The sequence below is a fragment of the Conger conger genome, chromosome 9 (genome assembly GCF_963514075.1).
Source record: "Conger conger chromosome 9, fConCon1.1, whole genome shotgun sequence".
Lineage (NCBI taxonomy): Eukaryota > Metazoa > Chordata > Actinopteri > Anguilliformes > Congridae > Conger > Conger conger.
Genome location: NC_083768.1, coordinates 59,220,931 through 59,245,884, shown reverse-complemented (window position 1 = coordinate 59,245,884; position 24,954 = coordinate 59,220,931). Strand labels below are relative to the sequence as shown.

General features: G+C 49.0%; 2 protein-coding genes across 4 annotated transcripts in view; one reads left to right on the top strand and one right to left on the bottom strand.

Moving 5' to 3' along the window:
• Positions 1-10,723: 10,723 nt before the first annotated feature.
• oxsm (3-oxoacyl-ACP synthase, mitochondrial) lies at positions 10,724-21,518 on the bottom strand. 2 transcript variants are annotated; one of them, XM_061255180.1, is made up of 3 exons: positions 20,168-21,479; positions 18,590-19,013; positions 10,724-12,097 (listed from the first exon to the last, which is right to left on the bottom strand). In XM_061255180.1, exons 1-2 carry the CDS (start codon positions 21,157-21,159, stop codon positions 18,611-18,613), a joined length of 1,395 nt encoding a protein of 464 aa, XP_061111164.1. In that variant the 5' UTR covers positions 21,160-21,479; the 3' UTR covers positions 10,724-12,097; positions 18,590-18,610. The 2 variants fall into 2 exon arrangements, with proteins under 2 accessions (XP_061111164.1, XP_061111163.1); XM_061255179.1 differs by lacking the exon at positions 10,724-12,097 and adding an exon at positions 21,486-21,518 and having other exon boundaries at positions 18,538-19,013; positions 20,168-21,190.
• A 313-nt stretch (positions 21,519-21,831) lies between these two features.
• ngly1 (N-glycanase 1) overlaps positions 21,832-24,954 on the top strand; it is a 12,294-nt gene continuing 9,171 nt past the window's right edge. The window contains exons 1-4 of one of the 2 annotated variants that reach the window (XM_061255452.1): positions 21,832-22,104; positions 22,647-22,782; positions 23,414-23,680; positions 24,546-24,708. In XM_061255452.1, coding sequence (XP_061111436.1) covers positions 22,004-22,104; positions 22,647-22,782; positions 23,414-23,680; positions 24,546-24,708 — 667 coding nt within the window. In that variant the 5' untranslated portion in view covers positions 21,832-22,003. The remainder of the gene's footprint in view (positions 22,105-22,646; positions 22,783-23,413; positions 23,681-24,545; positions 24,709-24,954) is intronic. The other variant, XM_061255453.1, reaches the window with a different exon arrangement.

Here is a 24,954-nt window from a genome sequence, read left to right as displayed (position 1 = left end):
AGACTCACTGACATGTCGACGCACCCTCTGCCTGTGTTTATAATCCCTAAATCCGGGTTTCAAATTATGCAGTTGACGGGCCGGCACTCTGTACTAAAACATCGTATAGCTGTACAATAATCCAAGCTCATTGGTTGAAAATTGATTCTAATTCCCACAGCCAATGGTGTTTCAACGTCAGCGCGTTCACAGAGAAGGGGGAGGGATAAACAGTGTTGTGGTTTGAGCGTGTTTGTTATTCCAATTCCTCTCTTGACCGTTAGAAGTCTGAAATTACCTATTGCACCTTTATGTTTATTAAGGATCCCCGTTTGTGGATGTGTCAGCGACAATGTAAGCCGGTCTTCCTGCAATCCACGTGCAACATACATTACAGCAGAAGAGAAAACGTATTCCTTTACCCTTCCGCAAGTACCCTTCCGTGAGAACCTTTAGCTCAAGGGTCCCATATCTGAGATTCAATTCTGTCCCCACCCACATTTGGGAAAACATCAAATGGACCTCACAATGTTCTCATATTGTATTGAGTGGTACTGTTCATATTCAAAAATATCCTAAAGGAAATCTTGTTTGCCCCACCCCCAACGTTGAAATGACATCCACCTCCTTGTATGTACAATTATTTTTAACAGTTAATACGTAAAAAACCATAACTATCGTCAATAGATTTATCAGAATTCCTATTTGCACAAGATATTCTGAAATCTCTATCCAGTAGGGTTGTCACCGAACTTTTCAAAAGCTCGAATGATGGAGCTACCTACTGCTCTTGGAAGAAAGATAAGGCATGAACTGATTTAAAAAGAAAAATGTGTTAAATGTTTTCCCTTCACTGGTTATAGAAGAGGACAATGCAAATGAAAAGTCGATCAGTAAACCGACATATCTAATCTGAGCAAGTGTTCAAAATGTATAAAGTGAAAGCCACCTTTTCCGTCCGACACCGTAGTCATAATAATAAGAATTATTATTATTTCATTTTTATCTGATTAAAGCATTCTGATGAGGTTTCAGGAGCAAGCCACCTTCCCGTCTACGAACGAACAACCATCACAATCACAGGAAGCCACAAGAACACACAGCAAAAGTTTTAGTCTTTAATGAAGAGTACCTTTTACTCTGGTATAAACATGTGTAGTTTTTAATTAACACTGATCAGGCAACAGTTTTTAATTGCTCTCTAATAAACGGCCATCACTAGGAAGCCACCGTGGAATTAGGGCTTTGGAATCCTATTAGATTGATATCTGTGCCTGATAGCATTTTGTTTCATGAAACACTGTTTTGAATGACCAGGTAATATTGTATGATAAACTTGTGTTTGAAGTAGCATGCATCTCTACAATCAAATCTAGTTTTTTTTTAATCTATATTTTTATAGGGAAGTTGTTAATTGATGTCGCATTTTGGATCCAGCCATTACGCGTCAGTTGGTTTTCCCCTGCAGTGGAAACGGCGGTTGGAACGGTTGACTGAGCTCCAACTGTCAGAATGTGACAGCGTTCACGTGCCGCCGCTCATCGCAGGCCATTTTTCACGGAGTGTGAGGGGCTGTTCCCCCTAATGCCACACTCACGCTCAACTCAAAAGGGCTGCCCGAGATGCGTTTACACGCCATTTCCCCCTGTCTACACCTTGCTTTCACGCCCCAGGACTCTTGTCTCTGCTCTACAACGGGCAGCGGCTACATGGTCTTTTTAAACCGATCAATATTTATTCAGCAGGGGGTTAATACATGCGAGAGCACAGACGGATGTCTCCCTGCTAATTTTGGCGTAGGCCAATAAGCGCAGGTGTTCCCCCTGGAAGAGGAAACAAAACAAAAAATGTTTAGCTGTCTGGTGAACTTTTTATTATTTGAACAGCTTTTTTAAAAGCTTATGGTGAACTATTGCGCATATGTGACCCTGGATTGAATTACAATATCAACCGACCCTCTGGAGGCAAAATTACAAATTCCCTGTGAAACAGCAGTCTTGCAGAATCAGCACAGCGCTCTGCAAAGGTGTGAGATAATGACAGCCGTTCCATCAATCGCTCGTTTTTTATTGCCCCCGTATGTTTTCATATCCCAGAGACGGAAGGCCTGCAGCAAAAACTGCCATTTCCGTACGGATACTTGATCCTCCGGATAATAACCTCCCCTGCTGTGCCGGTCCGTAACCAAGGTGAACTCCCCACGGCGTGCGCCCATGGTCCCCGCGCGCTAATGACTGCGATGGGGGGTTACTTAGTCGTGACCCGGCGCAGCTGCTTGTCGCGACAGTTGCGATGTATGGAAACTCAACGGCCATCGGCAAAACTATGCCACCGCAGCTGCATGCGTGATTGACAAGCGAGGAAGAACTGTCTAGAGACGTGCTGCCACCCGACGAATCTGTATGCATGTCCGCGGTGTCGTCTGCTCCCAGTTCACACGCAATTGTTATTTAACAGCCAATATCGGATAATCCAGCAATGGTGCAAATAGCTGAAAATGAACATTTTCTTTGTCGCTAACATTACATGCGTTTTAGCCCAAACATAAAACTAACAAAACGCCGCTTGTCCGCAACTGCGTGCATTTAAAATTAGACATGGCACAACTATCGCAATGCTCTGCGGCACGTAACGCATTTCATTCAAATACTTTTTCAAATAAATGTGCACATATCGTTTAAAACATCAGTCAAACCAAGCAGATAGGCAAGCCAACAACTGCAGGCATGCCTGACGTAGCACCAAGAGCAACAGGCGACATGCGTTTCCTTACCTGCGATGGAAAAAAGAGGTATTCAGACGTTCACTGCCAAACCCTGACATCCCAAACGAATTTGCCGAAAGCCAGTCATGGTAAGTGTTGTCTTCGCCACAGTGTCTCGGTGGAAGCTGCTAAATACATATTTCCAGTCGTTGGCGGTGTACAAAACACTATATTTGGAAGACAGGGAGGGGTCCGCGATAAAAAAAAAAATGAAAAAAAACCTCGCCTGTTTTCACTGGGTGGCAGCGAGAAGTGAATGAATGAACGAACGAACGAACGAATGCACAGCGATAAAGTAGGTGTTGCCCTAGTGACTCCGGTTTATACCGTTGTCAAATTAACTAGCATACTACGCCGTCGCGTTTTGCCTGCATCCTCGTAACGTATCAGAGCTAGGTATGGTTACGGTGCGGGTGAAAAAATAAGGCGGTTTTCTGTGAATCCTGCCCTGTTTTTTTTTCTATTCAGTTACGATTGATGTGAATAATGTCAATCATTCACCACACGTGTTTGCTCAAACATGTGTCCTGTTTTTCATAATCCCGGAAATAATTTAACCAAATGGAATGGGGGGGGGGGGGGGGAAGAGAGTTTAATAAGTAGCGGATAATGTAGGGGGTGTGGTTTTTCGGTGAAAAACATTGATCAACAAATCCATACGCATTTATTTATGTAGGGGCTACAGTGAACCAGCCTGTTCGATGATCATTTAAATAATAATTATAGGCGACCACAGAACCGTTCTAGGTTACAGTTTGATGCGAACCGTGGACGTGTTTTCCCGTTTAGAACTTTCCCGAGGCTTATTACAATAGGTTAAGACCTATTCCAATTAGAGAAGAACATTACCAATGTCTGTGTGTGTGTGTGTTTGTGTGTGTGATTGATATCACATCAATATGTTATTCAATATCCTATTCTGACTGGGGGAAAAATTACGAAGAAAAACAACAACCTGGGAATGGATTACCTGCGATGTGATCAATGCTTCCTTCTGGCATTAACGTTGAACGTGCACGTACCTGCCGTAACTGCAAACATAGTTTTAAGTTATTTATTCGGAAATTATTCAATGTCAGTTGCTGCCTGGAAATGAAATCCAGGGAGAGCTTTTGACTGTACACAAAATAAATTCGGTGTCTCTGTCTGGCGTGGCCGACGCCCCCAGGGTGTTTAAATGCATTCAGGAAATACCCTTCAGCTAACCTTGAATGCCTCCGTCGCCTTGTTTCTGTGTGTTGGCTTGTCCTCTAGTACCTGCTGACATAGGAACCATCCTTCAGGTCCTTAATCCTGCATGCTGGCCACAGTCTGAATTTGGCATGCATAGACTTACATTCGTCTATAAGGTGTATTCAGACTACGTTAGTCCACCCTCCTTAGCCCCCCCCCCCCCCCCAGCGGCATATCCCTGTTCTGTACCCTTAAAAAAGAAAATACATTTTTAAATAATCTAGAATCACTACAACTATCGTTTATGTTTATGGCTGTTTTGATATTTATGGATCTGCTGCTTTTCACTTGTTGAGGAACTTATGCACTTATAAGTCGCTCTGGATTGAAAGTGTCTACTAAAAAAATAATAATACACATTTGGGGACATCTGGAGTATGTTAGAACGTGTTCACATGTGGAGGTAAGCGTGTTTGTGTCAGGGTACAGCATGTTTCCAGCAGAGTAAAGTATGTTAGAGCGTGTTCACATGTGGAGGTAAGCGTGTTTGTGTCAGGGTACAGCGTGTTTCCAGCAGAGTAAAGTATTTTAGAGCGTGTTCACATGTGGAGGTAAGCGTGTTTGTGTCAGGGTACAGCATGTTTCCAGCAGAGTAAAGTATGTTAGAGCGTGTTCACATGTGGAGGTAGGCGTGTTTGTGTCGGGGTAAAGCACTCTCAACACAATGTATGAAGATGCTTGATAAATAATGAAGATGATAACTTTAATGATGAAGATGATGATAATGATTATTATTGTTATTACAATTATAAATTGTGATTATAACAGAGGGAAAACATGTTTGTACAAGATTGAAGACTCATCTCTTCACACTGTACCTTGACTCCTTTGCCAGAGTTCGCTGATCTATTGTCACTTGTTTTTCACCTGTCTCTATCTTTAGCCCATGTGTTTTATACCTTAATCAAGGACTTCTGAATTTGTATTTGTCTCGGTATGGTAGTCACAGACTTCGCCTATCTACCTTGTGCACTGGTCTTATGTTCATGGCCTTACAGCCAATCATATATGAATTGTACCTGATCAGACCTGTTTGCCTGCATGCTCATATGCACTTTGGATAAAAGCATCTGCTAAATAAAAATGTGATATAATTAAAACAAGCACACAGTCACTTTTTTTCTTTCTTTTACCCCTCCCCGTGGTGATGATACGGCCAATCACGCGCATCCCCGTGAGGCTGCTGGCCAATCACGCACCTCCCCGTGAGGGTGCTGGCCAATCACGCACCTCCGCGCTGAGGTCAGGCAGTTCCCCCCACCCCCACCCCCTGTACAGCACAGCAGAGCCCAGCTGAGATATCCTCCGGTCCGTTAGAACAAGAGGTCCCGCAGATGAGGGTCCCAGAAGACGCGGTTCGGTGGAAACTGCCGGTCCTCCGTCGGGGATGTCCTCCCTCCCCGGCGCTGTCAGTCGGGCGGGGAGGTGACCCTGCGCGCCCTTCCGAGGCTCGTTATCGCCGTCTCATCTGAGCACCGGCGTGCGCGCCGTGTTTACAGTCGGCTGTCATCGACGCGGCGCGAAGACGCACAACAAAACATCTCCCCCGCCTATTCCTTTGTTTATTCGAACCTTCGTTTAGCCAGGCTCGTCCCGCTGAGGTTCAGAAATCTCCTTTAGGAAGGGTGACCTGGGCCGGGGAGGCAGCGGCACGTAAACGTTACAGACAATATGAGACCGTAACTTAAAACATGAAGTCATAACACGTACGAGAGAGCACGATAGAGAGGGGACGAGAGAGAAGATAAGAAAAGATTATCAGCGACATGAATCGGTCAAAAGCGCGATAGCAGCTTATTCAAAGCAACGACAGTTACCGATTGAGCTAGCTTCCTTAGCCTCGTGGGATGTGTGCCGACAATGTGCAAACGCAGGTGTGAACGTAGTCACACTTTTAACAACAACAATAATCATAATCATAATCGTAATAATACAATAAAAAGTCAGCTGAAAGCAGGTGAGTTTAGATGTGAACGTGGTCAGCACTCTGACAGTGGGGGGGGAGGGGGGGATTCCAGAGTCCAGGGGCTACGGCACTGAATCATTTTATTCTCAAAGATAAGAAGGCCAAGACTGTGTCTGTCGTGGCTCATATCATCCGATATTTCCCCCTCATGCGCCCCCCCACCGCACCTCAACCCCTCACCCCCCAGCAGTGACCCCTGAACTTTACTTGGCCATTAAGGCCCCGGAGGGTTGCGTTGCCAAGGGCTAGTGTCTAAGCTGCCTGTAGCCTAGTGTCTAAGGTACCTATAGTCTAGTGTCTAAGGTGCCTATAGTCTAGTGTCTAAGCTGCCTGTAGCCTAGTGTCTAAGGTGCCTATAGTCTAGTGTCTAAGCTGCCTGTAGCCTAGTGTCTAAGGTACCTATAGTCTAGTGGCTAAGGTGCCTATCGTCGAGTGGCTAGGATACCTATAGCCTAGTGTCTAAGCTGCCTGTAGCCTAGTGTCTAAGCTGCCTGTAGCCTAGTGTCTAAGCTGCCTGTAGCCTAGTGTCTAAGGTACCTATAGTCTAGTGGCTAAGGTGCCTATCGTCGAGTGGCTAGGATACCTATAGCCTAGTGGCTAAGGTGCCTGTATCCTAGTGGCTAAGGTACCTATAGTCTAGTGGCTAAGGTGCCTATAGCCTCGTGGCTAAGGTGTCTGTAGTCTAGTGGCTAAGGTGCCTATAGCCTCGTGGCTAAGTTACCTATAGTCTAGTGGCTAAGGTGCCTATAGTCTAGTGGCTAAGGTGTCTGTAGTCTAGTGGCTAAGGTGCCTATAGCCTTGTGGCTAAGTTACCTATAGCCTAGTGGCTATGGTGCCTATAGTCTAGTGGCTAAGGTGCCTATAGCCTCGTGGCTAAGTTACCTATAGTCTAGTGGCTAAGGTGCCTATAGTCTAGTGGCTAAGGTGTCTGTAGTCTTGTGGTTAAGGTGCCTATAGCCTTGTGGCTAAGTTACCTATAGCCTAGTGGCTATGGTGCCTATAGTCTAGTGGCTAAGGTGCCTATAGGTGAGTGGCTAAGATGCCTGTAGCCTAGTGGCTAAGGTGTCTGTAGCCTAGTCGCTAAGGTGCCTGTAGCCTAGTGGCTAACATGCTTGTAATCTAGCGTGTAGCCACAATAAGATGTGTGTTGTTGTTGGGCCGTTGAGCAAGGCCCTTAACCCCACATTGCTCCAGGGGGGGACTGTGCCCTGCTTAGTCTAATCAACCGTAAGACACTTTGGAGAAAAATAGTGAGCTAGATAACTGCAAGGCAATGGGCCGGCGTGTAAGAACCTGCTGTCAAACCTGTCCCAAGTGTGGCTTAGTCCTTGTCGTTCACACGGTTTTAAAATAGCCTGTTTAGGCCCAGCTAAGAAAGAGTGATTTATTTATATGAGTGTCTGTATTTCACGGTGTCAGAGTCAAATAAAAAGGCACAAATAATATCATTTGTCATCATACCTGTTGGGACAAAGTCACCTGAACCTTGGATTGGTATTTCATCCAACGGCAATAGTCTGATGGTTCACATCAATAGCCCTGTTCATACCACGTCTTAAAGTTTCCCAGTGTGTGTGTGTGTGTGTGTGTGTGTGTATGCGCACGTGCATGCATTTGTGAGTATTTGTGTGTGTGTGTGTGTGTGTGTGTGTCTGTGCGCATGTGGCATATACAGGGGTCTACAGAATTATTGGCAACCGTGATAAATATGCACATACTGTGAACTAACAAATAACACTGTTATTGACATAAGCTTTATTTTCCAGCATGTGAAAAGTAGTTTGCTTTATTAATGATTCAATGTAATCGACCACATCCTACATTTTTTCAAATAAAAAGTGTATTTCCCATAAAAACTGATTTCACAATTATTGCCACCCCTGGTCTAATACTTTGTGCAACCACCCCTAGCAAAGATGACAGCGAGAGTCTTTTCCTATAATCTGTGATAAGGTTAGAGAACACATTTGGAGGGTTTTTTCTTTTTTTTGACCGTTCCTTGGGTTTGTGCTTATGGACCCCTCCTCAGTTCAGACCGCAGGTTCTTGATGGGATTTAATAATTTACATCTGGAGACTGAGACGGCCATTGCAGAACATGGATGTTGTTTTCACGAAACAATTTCTGTGTGGATTGTGATGTTTAGAATATGTTGATGCTGTGTATAGCCAAATATTTAGTTTTGGTCTTATCTGACCATAGCACTCTCTCCCAGTCGTAATTCCAGTGACGTTTGGCAAACTCCAGAGATTTAGTTTTGTTTATTGTGCTCAGTACTCTTTCATGCCACCCTTCCAAAGAGTTTGTTGGTACGGAGGTGATGTTTTGTGGTTCTTGGTGACCCCAAGATGCAAACAATCTCTGTCTCCCTGTTTCAGCTAAACTCCCTTAGTCCTGTCTCTGCCCGCACTTACCTTATGCTGTTCACTGTCTCCCTGTTTCAGTCACACTCTGTCTGTGTTTTTGTCTCTTCTGGCCCTGTCTCCCGTGGTAACTGTAAAACATTTTGTTTTTCCAATCCCACAATCCCCTCAGGTGACCCCAGACAATCAATGCAAAAAAAAAACATTTTGTTCTTTTTTCCTCTTTTAGATTGCAGATTTGTAGGTTAGAGGATATTTCATATTTAATTCCCGGGAGACTGATACGCCTCCCCCCCCCGGTGGGGTGTTATTCATGTAGGCGAAGCTTATTTGAACTCTGAAGTTCTCTTCTGAGAATCAAGTTATTAAGTTTTTTAGAATGACATCTAAATATAATCTTTTAAAAAAGAAAGTGGAAGTGTTTGGCAGAGAGGGCTGGCAGACCCTGTGGCCCCCCCCCCCCCCCCCCTTCATGGTCTGCCTCCTCGCCGTTGTCGTGACGGCGGTTCGCTGTGCTCAGTGCTGGAGTCCGACATGCAGAATGGAGTGCGTCTCTGCCACTCGCTCCTGGGCTGAGGGGGTCCAGCACAGCCCCCCCACTCTGAATCTGCCCCCCCCCCACTCTGAATCTGCCCCCCCCACTCTGAATCTGCCCCCCCCCCCACTCTGAATCTGCCCCCCCCCACTCTGAATCTGCCCCCCCCCCCACTCTGAAACTGTGCACAGCACACAGGCAGAGTCCAGCACACTGGAGTCCTGAGGGTGCTCTTGTTTGGCTGTGACCTGATTCTGGAGATCAATACACCCCTGGCCCCCGGAGGCCCACCCCCCCAGCTCAGACACAGAGAGGCAGGGGGGCTTACTGCCCTACCCACCCGGAGCACGGAGGCCATCGATCGACCCGGCCCCAGAACCCTGCAATCAATACAATCTATCAGCAAAACCAAATCAGCTCTGCCCCGCCCTGGAAGAGGGTGTTTATGAGCCGATGCAGATTCAGATCCAGATCCGCCTGAGCCACACACACGCTAGGACACGCACACGCTAGGACACGCACACGCCTGAGCCACGCACACGCTAGGACACTCACACGCTAGGACACGCACATGGTAGGACACGCACACGCTAGGACACTCACACGCTAGGACACGCACACGCCTGAGCCACGTACACGCTAGGACACGCACACGCCTGAGCCACGCACACGCTAGGACACGCACACGCTAGGACACGCACGCCTGAGCTACGCACACGCTAGGACACGCACACGCTAGGACACGCACATGGTAGGACACGCACACGCTAGGACACGCACACCTGAGCCACGCACACGCTAGGACACTCACACGCTAGGACACGCACATGGTAGGACACGCACACGCTAGGACACTCACACCTGAGCCACGCACACGCTAGGACACGCACACCTGAGCCACACACACGCTAGGACACGCACACCTGAGCCACGCACACCTGAGCCGAAAACACAACACTCATGAAACCAATGCCATGATGCAGGGAAACTATATCTAGCACCAAGATAATAATGTTTCCGGGCACAAGTACAAACAATACCTCCAGCACAAGGTATACTGCGATGTGAAGCTGGCTTCTTCATTGTAACATAGTCTCCCTAGGCAGTGCGCATAGAACCTAGGAGAGAACAACACGGCTGTTCTGAAGTGAGGACATCTATGGTGAAGTGAGGATGTCTATGGTGAAGTGAAGATGTCTATGCTGAAGTGAGGACGTCTATGGTGCAGGTCTAAAATCAGTCAGTTGGTTAGGTCTTGTCTGATTTGACAGTTTTCTGCAGAATACTTAAAGCCGACCAGGGGACCAATGCGGTGACTGAACAGCCTTGCAGTTATGACTGGGCATTCGATAGTGGGAAATAAAGAGAGAGAGAGAGAAACACAAACAAGTAGAAAGGGAAAACAAAGATGGGCGTTTGTGGATCCCGTAGGACAGAAGAAGAACATTAAGAACCGGGGCGGGGGGGAGCTTGTGTCGGGACATCCTGAGAGCTTACAGACCACGCCCAGGGGCGTTTCGGGGGTCCAATCACAAACACCCCCCCTGGGCCATCCCGCAGTTTAAAGAGGAAGAATTTGGGTTGAAGGTTGGGTGTTATTTTGGTGGTTCAGATGTTGTCAGGTCAGGTCACGTGATGTGAGATAATAAGCACATTAAAGCCTCATGTAGATATGAAAGACAATGTGACCCTTTGGGTCCTCCAGGGCTAATAATGTCCAAGCTGTAACTGAATTATTGAGCACACAGCATCCTACATAGCGGGACTGAGAAATGTGAAATAATACAAATAATTTCTTCAAATATCTGCCATATGCTGAAAATGACTGGTGCAACTAAAACAGAACCACTGACATTAATCAATAACACGTACAAAATATCATATACACTCAGTGATCACTTTATTGGGTAGACCTGTACACCAGATTGTTAATGCAAATATTTAGCCAATCAGCCAATCAGGTGGAAGCAACTAAATGCATAAAAGCATGCAGATGTGGTCAAGAGGTTCAGCTGCTTTTCAGACCAAATGTCAGAATGGGGAAGAAATGTGATCTCAGTGACTTTGGCCATAGATTTATTGTTGACAGGGTGGTTTGAGTTTCTCAGAAACTGCTGATCTCCTGGGATGTTCCTGCACAACAGTCTCAAGAGTTTGCAGAGAATTGTGCGAAAAACATGAAACATCCAGTGAGCAGCAGTTCTGCAGACAGAAACACCTTGTTAATGAGAGACGTCAGAGGAGAATGGCCAGACTGGTCAAAGCTGACAGGAAGGTGACAGTAACGCAAATAACCACACATTACAACAGCGGTATGCAGAAGAGCATCTCTGAACACACAACGCATCATAACTCTAAGTGGATAGGCTACAGCAGCAGAAGACATTACATTACATTACATTAATGGCATTTGGCAGACACTCTTATCCAGAGCAACGTACAGTTGATTCAACTAAGCAGGAGACAATCCTCCCCTGGAGCAATGCAGGGTTAAGGGCCTTGCTCAAGGGCCCAACGGCTTCTTGTGTCTACACCGGGATTAGAACCACCGACCTTGCATGTCCCAGTCATTTACCTTAACCACTACGCCACAGGCCGCCCCTAAGACCATTAAGCCTAAAAAAGAAGTCTAATGTATACCTAATAAAGTGCTCACTGAGTGTGTATATATATATATATATTTTTAACTTTTTTAACCTCCAGTCCTTTCAAAAGTCGTTTTTCCTTTTCTCCGTCAAAATCGGTGGAATAAAATAAACACAAAGTATAAATAAAAATAACAATTGAAACAAGGTGCATTTCTGCTTCACTGAATTACACCCAAGACGAAGGACGATCAAAAAGAAACGCTAAAAATAACAAGAAAGTGTAATGCTGCAATAAACAATGCAATATAACACTGCTAGACAACACTGAAGTCACTCTGTAAATAACAGTTATGTCAAACTGTAATATTTCACACCGGCAACCCCGGAAGGATCATTCTGTGGTGGAAATTTTTAAAAAATGTTAAAAAAAGAAGGGTAAATGAATAAAACTACCTCTGGGTTTTTACTGTAAACGTGTGCTCGTAGCCGTAAGTGTTTAAACGCCATCGGATGAAGGAGTGAGCGCCGTGGAGACTTGATTAGGGCCGTCTGTGTGTCTGTGAGGGCCAGATGCGATCCTTCGCTCCCAGAGACCGTCTCCGAGCACTGGAGCTGAGCAATTAGCCTCCTGTTCAAACGTCAGAGTGATCCTGGCACACTCCCGCAGCACTGGGAAGGGATTTCACTTTAATTAGCGAAGGGGGGGCGGGGGGTTGTAACTAAGTTTAATTTAAATGCATTGCTTCTGTCACCATTACTGTAGCTGCAGTGGTTCACGTCTCATTAGTAAAATATTTTATCGGTTAAAATGTTTCGACGCACTGCTCGCATGTAAGACTTTGGCGTTGCTTGCATCCAACAGCATACGGCAGTAAAGAATGTTGAACTAACGTGGAGACACTGAAAAACAGGGGTGTTTACCAAGACGTCAGATTTTTAACACTAAACAGAGGTGTTTACCAGAAACCGATTTAACACAAAACGCGGCTGTTTACCAGGACTTCAGACTTTTAACACAAAACACGGCTGTTTACCAGGACTTCTAACGCGAAATGGAGACATTTCACCGTGCATTTAGCATACACACAGGTGTGTGCTTTTCTAAACTATGTCCAATCAATTCAATTTGCCACAGGTGGACGATGAAGTTTGAGACACATTTCAAGGATAATTAAAGCAAATAGGACGCCCCTGACCACAATTTGGAGTGCTCCAGCAGGTTCTGAATACTTATGCAAATGAGAAATTTCAGTTTCTGATTTTTTAATACATAAGAAAAAACAATTTTTGAAAAACATGTTTTCACTTTGTCATTATGGCTTACTGAGTGTAGATTGATGGGCAAAAATGGCAATTTTATCCATCTAAAATTAAATCTACTACACAATAAAGTGTGCAAAAATGTGAAGGGGTCTGAATACTTTCTGAAGCCATGGTATGTGTCTGAAGACTAATGAGCGCTGGGGCTGATGGAAGAGCAGCTTGTTAGAGACTGATATGGACACCCAACCCCCAGAGAAGAGGTACACGCCCCATTCCTGCAATCAGCTGTAGGACCCCAATCTGCTCCCGTGGGCTTTCCCCTGATTAGAGAGGCAAAAAATAGACTCTAATCTGGAAGCCACAGAGTTCTCTCTCCTGTCAGTGGTTCTCTCGTTGGGTTCTGTCAGTGGTTCTCTCGTTGGGTTCTGTCAGTGGTTCTCTCGTTGGGTTCTGTCAGTTAAACCCTCATTTACTGCACAAGGGGCTCTTTTCGATCGCTTATCTTTCTCCGCCTTCTTCTTCTCCTCCTGGTGTGTTTCCAACCCAGGCAGGAAAGGCGGGGGAATTGAGGAAACGTGTATTTGACAAATGGAATGTCCTGGCTCCTTCAAACGTCAGTGCAAACCCACGCCGGTGACAGACGTGGCGGATGTGGGGCAGATGGGGAGAGGTGGATCCGCAGGTCTATCGTTCATACGTCACGCTGGAGTTTCCTTGCTGAAGAAACGTTCGGGAGCCTCCTAACTCCTGCCTCTGTCTCTGAGGAGCATTTTAACGGACGGGCGTTTGGAGCCAGTGCCTGGCCGCCGGACTCAGTCCTGACGTCGGAACGACACGCTCCAGGTGCATCCTGGGAGCTCTCACAGCAGCGTCACATGACATCCACCAGCGCACCTGCGTGTGTTCACAGCTCCGTCTGGGCACGTGCCATGCAGACCGGGCGGGGGGGGTTAGCGTGGGGGGGCGTTAGCGGGGGGCCGTTAGCGGGAGGGCGGGGGCGAGTTTGGGAGTCTAATTTTAGAGACCTATGTCAACATTTACATTCCCTGCTGGGACGGTGGTGGGGGGGGGGTGGGGGTTTGGGTATATTGGGCGATATTGGAGTGTCTCTGTTCCGACTCTGTTGCCATGGTGAGCACAATTCTCCCGTCAGAAGAGCACAGACTGGATGAAGCAAAATAAATAAATAAATACAATAAAAATATGCAAATTGTTGTTTTTGTGTGAAAAAAAATAATAATTTCAACAACAAATAAAAAAATCTGAAAATATTCATTGAAAGAAATGGACAAACGGAGAGAGGGGGAGAGCTGGCGGATGTTGTTGTTGTTGTTGTTGGGTTTTTTTTTTACAGGAAGTGAAAACCAGGGATTGCGGGTTCAGATCCGGACGGTGACACAGCCGGATGGAGGGAAGACGTGACGGCGTTTCAGCAGCTGAGAATGATGGATATTAAACTCCCCTCCCTCCAGCTCTGCCATTCTGCTGGGATTACAGCGCAGCCCTGCTGGGATTACAGCGCAGCCCTGCTGGGATTACAGCGCAGCCCTGCTGGGATTACAGCGCAGCCCTGCTGGGATTACAGCGCAGCCCTGCTGGGATTACGGCGCAGCCCTGCTGGGATTACAGCGCAGCCCTGCTGGGATTACGGCGCAGCCCTGCTGGGATTACAGCGCAGCCCTGCTGGGATTACAGCGCAGCCCTGCTGGGATTACAGCGCAGCCCTGCTGGGATTACAGCGCAGCCCTGCTGGGATTACAGCGCAGCCCTGCTGGGATTACAGCGCAGCCCTGCTGAGCATTTAAACCCTCTCCAGTCGCTGCCCTCCTGAGATTCCCTCCCATCGGGGAGTTTCTCTCCCCACTGGGGAGGGTTTTTTTCACATCAAGGGCTCGCTATTTTGGGGTTCAGGTCTGGTGTTAGCCCTTCTGTTACTCTGTAAAGCATCTTTGTGACCGTTTTCTACTTAAAAAAATGTAATAATAATAACAAAATTGAGCTGACATAATTTTATATCTCCAGTTATTGCTGTGCTGATGCTGCTGCTCCCCCACAGAGCGATAAGCCTTCCACAGGAAGGATGACGTGGTGCCAGCCGGAGAACACGCGCGATCATGTGTGTGCAGACCTGCTCACTGGTGTGTGTGTGTGTGTGAGAGAGAGTGTGTGTGTGTAAGTGTGTGTGTGTGTGTGTGAGAGTGTATGAGAGTGTGTGTGTCTGAGAGCGTGTGTGTGTGTGTGTGTGAGTGTATATGAGTGAGTGTGTTTGTGTCTGAGAGCGTGTGTGTGTGAGTGTGAGTGTGTGTGTGTGTGTGTGTGAGAGCGTGTGTGAGTGTGAGAGTGTGTGTGTGAGTGTGTGTGTAAATGTGTGTGTAAGTGTGTGTGTGAGAGTGTGTGTGTGTGTGTGTGTGTGAGAGAGTGTGTGAGTGTGTGTGTGAGTGTGTGTGAGTGTGTGTGTCTGAGAGCGTGTGTGTGGGTGTGAGTGTGTGTGAGAGTGTGTGTGAGAGTGTGTGTGTGTGTGTGTGTGTGTGTGTGAGAGAGTGTGTGTGTGAGAGTGTGTGTGAGTGTGTCTGAGAGCGTGTGTGTGTGTGTGTGTGTGTGAGTGTGTGTGTGAGAGTGTGTGTATGTGAGTGTGTGTATGTGTGTGTGAGTGTGTGTGTAAGTGTGTGTGTGTGAGAGTGTGTGTGAGTGTGTGTAAGAGTGTGTGTTTGTGTGTGAGTGTGTTTGTGTCTGAGAGCGTGTGTGTGTGTGTGTGTATGTGAGTGAGTGTGTTTGTGTCTGAGAGTGTGTGTGTGTGTGTGAGTGTGTGTGTGAGAGTGTGTGTGTGTGTCAGTAACATTACTGACTCTATTCTGCTTGCTGGTGTTTAGCAGCACGCTAGCGCTGCTCCCAGAGAGAGCACCTGTCACCAGCGGGAAACAGAACAGTCCAGAATAGTCCAGAACGCCTCGTCAGCCAAATCCAAACGCATCAATAAAATGGGGAGACAAACATAAAAGTTAAAAGCCTCGTCAATTGAATAATCTGCCATCTGTCCGCTCAGGAAGGACAGGGCCTATCGCACAGCGTCAATCAGCCTATCAGAGGGCTGAATCGCATTCTCGGTCAGGGTTGGACATTCAGCCACAGAGCACACCGTAGTTTTAATAATGTTTCATAGAGTTGTCAGTAGCCTGCCAGGTCATGTTGCGCAGACGGAAACTTCAATAGGTTTTCAAGACCGGGCTTGATACAGCGTTAGATAATATTTAATTTTTGGTAAACTGAGCATTAGTTAAAATTGAGCATTGATAAGCTGAATGGCCTGTTCTCAGGATTATGATTTCTTGTTATGATATGTGTGCAGATTTACATTTGACAGAAATTGCATTAGAGGAATTGATTTGGCCATTTAATTTTTCAATTTATTTTGATGAATTTAATAAACTCTCCCTCTCTCTCGTTCTCTCTCTCTCTCAGACACACACCAATTATTCTGTTGCATGTATAGAATACTGGGAAAAACATAATAATAATGTGTAAGACATGAGAGGATGTAACCTCAAACCACAATCAAATAAGTCTAAATTATTTTAGCATTAGGAAAGCAGTGTCCTCATAATGTCAAGAATATTTCAGCGTTGTGACTGAATGCCTGTCAGGGGTGATAAAGCTTCCCCGCTAGGCTGTTAAGTACTGAGACTCAACTCAGAGTGGGCCTACAGCATTCCCCCTTTACAAAGCAAACTGCACAGAACTGCGACCTTTAACCATCTCCAGTGGATCCTCTGTGTGGCCTAACGGTACACTGTCACCACCTAGTGGCCAAACTCGGCCAGTACAGAGGTCGACAGGGAGCGATGCAAACTTTCTGATTGAGGCACAACAGCAGTGAATGCCTTCATAATATATTAACTACACACCGTCTGTCGTTCATTTACCGGAGTTTGTCCAAGGACCGGGTGCGACCCTGAAGGGGATCTTAAAGTTATCTGCAGACCATGAGGTAACCACAACTAAGGGCAACTAAAAAAGGAAAAGGTTGCCTGGCAGGGGGGCAGGGGGCTTCCGACACACGACCAAGAACACCGAAGCGACCCCCCGCCTCGCGCTCCTCTAGTGCCCCAGGGGCGCACATCCCAGGCGAGGCAGAACAGGAAGACAGCGCGACTGGCTAACTCAAGAGCAGCACCTCCTGTGGAGCAGAAACCAGAACCTCCGGCTCACATCTGCCCAGCTTGGTGACGTGGCAGGCCATGAGGAAAGCTGTACACCCATCGAACTCTACCTCTCGCCCGACTAGAGAGAGAGAGAGCTCCCAAAACCAGGTGAGAAGGGTATAGGTACAATCCGCTATCCAGGTCCAAAACTAGGGGCCGTTCCTATTCGCTGACCGTATGGCATACGGCACTACACCTAGAGCAGGGTACAGTAGAGTGTTCAGAGACACACAGCACTACACCTAGAGCAGGGTACAGTAGAGTGTTCAGAGACACACAGCACTACACACAGAGCAGGGTACAGTAGGGTGTTCAGAGACACACAGCACTACACCTAGAGCAGGGTACAGTAGGGTGTTCAGAGACACACAGCACTACACCTAGAGCAGGGTACAGTAGGGTGTTCAGAGACACACAGCACTACACACAGAGCAGGGTACAGTAGAGTGTTCAGAGACACACAGCACTACACACAGAGCAGGGTACAGTAGAGTGTTCAGAGGGACACACAGCACTACACACAGAGCAGGGTACAGTAGAGTGTTCAGAGACACACAGCACTACACACAGAGCAGGGTACAGTAGGGTGTTCAGAGGGACACACAGCACTACACACAGAGCAGGGTACAGTAGAGTGTTCAGAGACACACAGCACTACACACAGAGCAGGGTACAGTAGGGTGTTCAGAGACACACAGCACTACACACAGAGCAGGGTACAGTAGGGTGTTCAGAGACACACAGCACTACACACAGAGCAGGGTACAGTAGAGTGTTCAGAGACACACAGCACTACACACAGAGCAGGGTACAGTAGGGTGTTCAGAGACACACAGCACTACACACAGAGCAGGGTACAGTAGGGTGTTCAGAGGGACACACAGCCCTACACACAGAGCAGGGTACAGTAGGGTGTTCAGAGGGACACAGCACTACACCTAGAGCAGGGTACAGTAGGGTGTTCAGAGACACACAGCACTACACCTAGAGCAGGGTACAGTAGGGTGTTCAGAGACACACAGCACTACACCTAGAGCAGGGTACAGTAGGGTGTTCAGAGACACACAGCACTACACCTAGAGCAGGGTACAGTAGGGTGTTCAGAGACACACAGCACTACACACAGAGCAGGGTACAGTAGGGTGTTCAGAGGGACACAGCACTACACCTAGAGCAGGGTACAGTAGGGTGTTCAGAGACACACAGCACTACACACAGAGCAGGGTACAGTAGGGTGTTCAGAGACACACAGCACTACACACAGAGCAGGGTACAGTAGGGTGTTCAGAGGGACACAGCACTACACCTAGAGCAGGGTACAGTAGGGTGTTCAGAGACACACAGTCCTACACACAGAGCAGGGTACAGTAGGGTGTTCAGAGGGACACAGCACTACACCTAGAGCAGGGTACAGTAGGGTGTTCAGAGACACACAGTCCTACACACAGAGCAGGGTACAGTAGAGTGTTCAGACTGCCTTGTAGCCCTACCCACAGCATAGTGTTCATTGTAGCAATATAGCTCTACCCACTGCACAGTATTCATTGTGGCTTAAGAAGTGCAGTCTTAACAACACAACCCTAGCTTCGTAAAACCACAGACAAACCGCACAGAGTAACTGCACAAAGCCAACTCCACCTCCCGCTCCACGAGATCAGTGCACTTTATTAGCGAGGCCAGAAAACAGAACGGTAAATACCCCCCAGAGACGGGTGCATTTTCAGACGCTGCCCAGGCACAGGGAGGCGTTGGTGCCCCCGAATCCGAACGAGTTAGTGAGGGCGACCCGTCGCCCCTCCGCCCTCCAGCCCTGGGCGACGAGCGGTACGTAGTTCAGGTCGAACTCGGGGTCGGTGCGGTCCAGGTTCAGCGTGGGCGGCAGGCTCCCGTGGTAACAGGCCAGGGCCGTGAAGGCGGCCTCCAGTGCGCCGGCCGCGCCCAGCAGGTGCCCCGTGGCGCCCTTGGTGGAGGAGACGGCGAGCAGGCGGGCGTGGCCCCCGAACAGCCGCTTAACGGCGGCGTTTTCCGCCGCGTCGCCCAGCGGCGTGGACGTGGCGTGAGCGTTCACGTACGTCACAGCGCTGGGAGCCAATCCCGCGTCACGGAGAGCCGCCGCCATGCACCTGCAAACCAACCAGGCCAACATCAGAGCCCAACCCTGCTCCTGTTCCTGGAGACCTACTGCCCAACCCTGTTCCTGTTCCTGGAGATCTACTGCCCAACCCTGCTCCTGGAGACCTACTGCCCAACCCTGCTCCTGTTCCTGGAGATCTACTGCCCAACCCTGCTCCTGGAGACCTACTGCCCAACCCTGCTCCTGGAGACCTACTGCCCAACCCTGCTCCTGTTCCTGGAGATCTACTGCCCAACCCTGCTCCTGTTCCTGGAGATCTACTGCCCAACCCTGCTCCTGGAGACCTACTGCCCAACCCTGCTCCTGTTCCTGGAGATCTACTGCCCAACCCTGCTCCTGGAGACCTACTGCCCAACCCTGCTCCTGGAGACCTACTGCCCAACCCTGCTCCTGTTCCTGGAGATCTACTGCCCAACCCTGCTCCTGTTCCTGGAGATCTACTGCCCAACCCTGCTCCTGTTCCTGGAGATCTACTGCCCAACCCTGTTCCTGTTCCTGGAGATCTACTGCCCAACCCTGTTCCTGGAGACCAACTGCCCAACCCTGTTCCTGGAGACCTACTGCCCAACCCTGTTCCTGGAGATTATACTAGTTCGCAGCTGAATTAGGTCTCTGGCTGTTGAATGAGGCGAGTCGTCAGGACAGCAGGATCAGGGCAGGACAGCAGATCTCCAGGATCAGGGCAGGACAGCAGATCTCCAGGATCAGGGCAGGGCAGTAGATCTCCAGGATCAGGGCAGGACAGCAGATCTCCAGGATCAGGGCAGCCCTGCTGCAGCCCAACACATTTTTTTTATGTCTACATTTTGCTTGAGTAAAAACACGGACAGAGCACTCATCTGTAACCCCGAGTGTTGTTTCTCAGTGTTGCAGTTCAGTGTTGTTTCTCAGTGTTGCAGTTCAGTGTTGATTCAGTGTCACAGATGAGCACTAGCTCCATGTGTAATGGCAGCACTAGCTCCATGTGCAATGGCGTGTAATGGCAGTGCTAGCTCCATGTGTAATGGCGTGTAATGGCAGCGCTAGCGTGTAATGGCGTGTAATGGCAGCACTAGCTCCATCTGTAATGGTGTGTAATGGCAGCACTAGCTCCATCTGTAATGGCAGCACTAGCTCCATGTGACATGGCAGACGTGGAGTTACCGGAACGCTCCGTCCCCGTCGGCGGTCGGCGCGGTGATGTGGCTGGCATCCCCCGACAGGCCGTAGCCGAGGACCTCAGCGTACACACGGGCGCCCCTGGCTATCGCCCGCTCGCGCTCCTCCAGGACCATCACGGCGGCGCCCTCGCCCATCACGAAGCCCTCCCTGTCGGGGTGGAAGGGGCGCGAGGCCTGGGCGGGGCTGTGGTTCCAGTGCGTCGCCAGCGCCCGCGCACGGGCGAAGCCCGCCATCGCCAGCGGCCCCACGCACGCCTCTGTGCCCCCCGCCAACATGGCGTCCGCGTCGCCGTGGGAGATCAGGCGGGAGGCATCTCCCACAGCGTGCGCGCCCGTGGTGCAGGCCGTGGACACGGCGTGGTTCGGGCCCTTCAACCCGTGTTTGATGCTGATGTGGCCGGCGGCCATGTTGACGAGGATCCGGGGCACGAAGAAGGGACTGACTTTGCTGTAGCCGCGGGCGGAGAAGGCGTTCGCGGTGCGCGCGATCTCATCCAGGGACACCATCCCCATGCCAACGGCCACACCCGTGGCTAACTGCTCCTCGTGGGTCGCCGGGTACCAGCCCGAATCTTTCAGCGCCAGTTCCGCCGCGCCCAGCGCCATTACAGTGGCCTGCGACATGCTGTTGATCTCTCCTCGCGAAGCGAACCTGTCCTCCCGGAAGTCCCCGTCTCCGTCTCCCCTGGGCACTAGGGCCCCCACTTTGCAAGGAATCGTTCGGTAGCCCTCCTCCTCCAGAGCGACGATGCCGCTCTCGCCGCGGATTAAGCGCTCCCAGGGCAGAGCGGTGCCTGTCCCGAGCGGGGAGACCAGCCCGATTCCGGTGATGACCACCCTCCTGCGGGACGGGGCAGGAGCGGTGCCGCCGTCGCGCCTCGGGCCGGAAGTCGGGCCAACGGAACTCCTAGCGTTCAGCAGCCGGCGTTCTGCCGAATTCAGCAGGAGCAACTTTTGCCAAGATGACAATGACATGGTGTAACTGCTAGCGTCACTTCTGCAACATCTGTTAGTTCAACACAAAGAGCGCAAATCAGCTCAAATAAAAACAGTAAGCCTAATGTAAAATGTTGAACGATGACACACTTATGAATGACCCCTTGTTTGTCTTTCTGCCTGTAGACTTGTCACATTTTGCAAGATCTTGCAAGCTAGTTCGTTTCGCTATAGCTATATGATTTAAAAGATACAATCCCAAGGACAAAGTGGACACGTTCAATTAACTATATGCAGCAATTGGTCCCGTAGAAAGAAAATAAATTAATAAGTATTAAAATCCACGAGTTTGTGTTTGTTTTTACCTTCCTCTGGCGGTGCACTTTGACAGCGCATGCGAGCAGCTATGACAGTTTCACAGTATCCGAAAATCTCCTGCTATAATAGTGTGAACTATCTAGTGAATTGCATCAAACTGGTTGCATACATGTACGTTATTATTCGTTATAGACAATCTATGAATATTATAAACATAAATACGAGCGTCATTAATAAAACATTTATGTTTACTGTACACATTTTGTTCAGGCATTAAAGAGGTAGCTTGCCCAGTACTGCGTTGAGTCGAGAGTAACGATACTGGTAGTGTGGGAGACCATAGAATTTGTGCGCATTCCGAGTATGGTTAAAGAGTTCCGGTTGAAGCGTTAGTTGACAGAGAGCTAAGAAGTTCCCGTACTGCGTAGGTTAGTCTACCCGTGTATGCCATCGTGAATCAGTGGAGGCCGACATCTGCGATAAATAATATTTTGCGACGAGGAAGAGTGAATCTTCAATCTTGAGAGGCAGGTCTGGTGAATAGCGAAGGAGAGGTAAATGCGAGATGGAGGGTATACAAGGAGTTGCTGCACTGTGCGAAAACCCAAACGATGTTTTCTTGGACGCCTCGAAACTGTTGCTGACATATGCCGACAACATTCTCAGGTAATGTGGATTTGTTAGCTAACGTCAGATTTTATAACCCACACAAGTTGGCTCGCTCGCTTACTTTGGTACGCGCTGTCAGTATGTGCAGTGTCATGTAGCTAGCCAGTTTGCTAAAAACACATTTCCGACCTGTCACCGTGAAGTCTCGCAGCTGGCATACTGACCCCAACCTTAAGGGATTAGGTTGACAAACTAAGATTAACTCTTGCATAGATTAGGCTAAAAATCTAGCCGGTTTTGTTCGGGTGGTCAACGTTAGATGGCAAGCTTGCTAACTAGCCCCATAATGATTCATAGAAGCAACGCGCTAAATGTTTAGCTAATCTAGCTACTGATTGGGCAACGTTATAGCTAAATTGTCTATTTTATGGGAATTTACTGTTAACGGATCAACTAACGTAGCTATCAACATTATCATTTACAATAAGTCTGAATATTTTGAGTATGAAGAAAAAGTATGTGATCCCTTGTCAAGGTAATAGCCAACTTCATTTTTGTCAGATGAAACTCATTGCCGTAGTTGTTGGTCATGCACACAGGAACCCGAGTGAAGACAAATACAGGTCTATCCGGATCGGAAACCCCACGTTTTCCACAAGACTGCTTCCGATTCCGGGGGCGGTCGAGTGTCTGTTCGAGATGGGCTTCGAAGAGGTGATTTTGTTTTCACAGTTGGTGAGCTACATCATTTCGAAAAAAGATCAGATTTGACCTTGCACTTAACGCATTTAAAGAAGGAAGCAAACCGATTGTTTGCCATAGAGGGGGAGAAATCAGCGAGACGAACAATGATCTGGCTATTCTGTTGAGTACACATTAATATGTCCAGTGTTAATTTGACTAACCGTGTTTATATGAGTCCAATTAGGATGACATGTACTGTATCAGAGTGGGGTTAGGATATTAACAGGGGAAGGCTGATCCCAATACAGTTTTTTGGTGGCATATCTTTATCCCAGAACTGTTTTGGTGGCATAGGCTGATCCCAGATCACTGTTTCTGAGGCTGTGGCTGATCCTGGGTCAGTGTTTCTGAGACTGTGGCTGACCCCGGGTCAGTGTTTCTGAGGCTGACCCCGGGTCAGTGTTTCTGAGGCTGATCCCGGGTCAGTGTTTCTGAGGCTGATCCCGGGTCAGTGTTTCTGAGGCTGATCCCGGGTCAGTGTTTCTGAGGCTGACCCCGGGTCAGTGTTTCTGAGGCTGATCCCGGGTCAGTGTTTCTGAGGCTGATCCCGGGTCAGTGTTTCCGAGGCTGATCCCGGGTCAGTGTTTCTGAGGCTGATCCTGGGTGGTTTTGCGGTCGGCAGGCGGAGACGCACCTGGTGTTCCCTGCGTCCGCCTCGGTGGACCGTCTGCGCCGTATCCGGGAGACCATCGCAGCCGAGAGGGACCAGCGGCTGGGGGCGGGGCAAACGCCCGCCTGTCCCCAGAGCTCCGCCCTCAGCAGTGCCCCGCCCCTGCCGCCCGGCAGCCCCGCCCCTCCGCAGGCCCCGCCCACTTCCCCGGCCCCTCCCACGCCCCAGCCTGCCGCACTGCCCATCCCCCCCGCCTCCCCCGGCCCCCCCATCCAACGGGTAAAACACTTGCGCTGAACTCACTTTCAGTTCTGTGTGTGTGTGTGTGTGTGTGTGTGTGCGCGTGCGCGCGTGCGTATGGGTGTGGCTGTCTGTGTCTTTGTGTGTGTGTGCGCGTATGGGTGTGTCTGTGTGTGTGTGTGTGTGCGCGTATGTGTGTCTGTCTGTGTCTTTGTGTGTGTGTGTGTGTCCGTATGTGTGTGTGTCTGTCTGTGTGTCTGTCTGTCTGTGTGTGGCTGAGTTGACTTTCAGTTCTTTCTTTGTGTTTGTGTGTATGTGTGTGTGTGTGTGTGTCTGTCTGTCTGTCTGTCTGTGTGTGGCTGAGTTGACTTTCAGTTCTTTGTGTCTGTCTGTGTGTGGGTCTGTGGGTCTGTCTGTGTGTATTTGTGTTTACGAGAGATCATTTGAATGATTCAGACTTTGGAAGATGAGATATGAATATGTGTGAATATGACTGGCAGGGTTCGACAGTAAGGCGTGTCCACTGGCCCCAGGGCCAGCATCAGATTCGTTCAGGCCAGGTGATTGATGTTGCACTTGCCCAATCGGGCCAATAATAATAAATCACAAATTATGTTTTGTTGTTAATCAAAACAGACTTTTGCAGCGCAAAACTGGCTTTGGACAATTTCATCCCAAATTTTTATATTCTCTGCGAAAAAGTGCTCGTTTTATGTGGGGCCAGTGAAAATGCACCTGGGCCAGGAGAATACTGACCTACTGACCTACTGACCGACTGACCTACTGGCCTGCCTGAGAAAAATATCCCTGGAATGGTCTTTAATGCAGGCTTGCAGGGTTATTGAGTTTTACCTGTTTTAACCTAACCTCCAGAATCCCCCCCTCTCTCTCCACCCCCCCTCAGGAGAGCAGTGTGAGCTTCTTCCGGACGCTGCAGTCGAACGTGCAGCATGTGATGGTGTATGAGAGCCCCTCCCTGCAGCACAAGGCCCTGGAGCTCATCCCCCTCCCCCGCCTCACTGCCACTGCCCAGAGCAGGCTGAAGCAGGCCCAGGAGGCTGACCCAGGTACCCCCACACCCTCACCTGTCTACAGCCTCACCTGTCTACACCCTCACCTGTCTACAGCCACACCCCCACCAACACCCTCACCTGTCTACAGCCTCACCTGGCCACACCCTCACCTGGCCACACCCTCACCTGTCTACAGCCTCACCTGGCCACACCCTCACCTGGCCACACCCTCACCTGGCCACACCCTCACCTGTCTACAGCCACACCCCCACCAACACCCTCACCTGGCCACACCCACAC

Coding starts and splice junctions, on each gene's coding strand:
- oxsm (XM_061255179.1), bottom strand. CDS start 21,159: ATGTCATTGTCATCTTGGCAAAAGTTGCTCCTGCTGAATTCGGCAGAA. Junction 19,014..20,167: donor GACGGGGACGGAGCGTTCCG/GTAACTCCACGT, acceptor GTTGGTTTGCAG/GTGCATGGCGGCGGCTCTCC.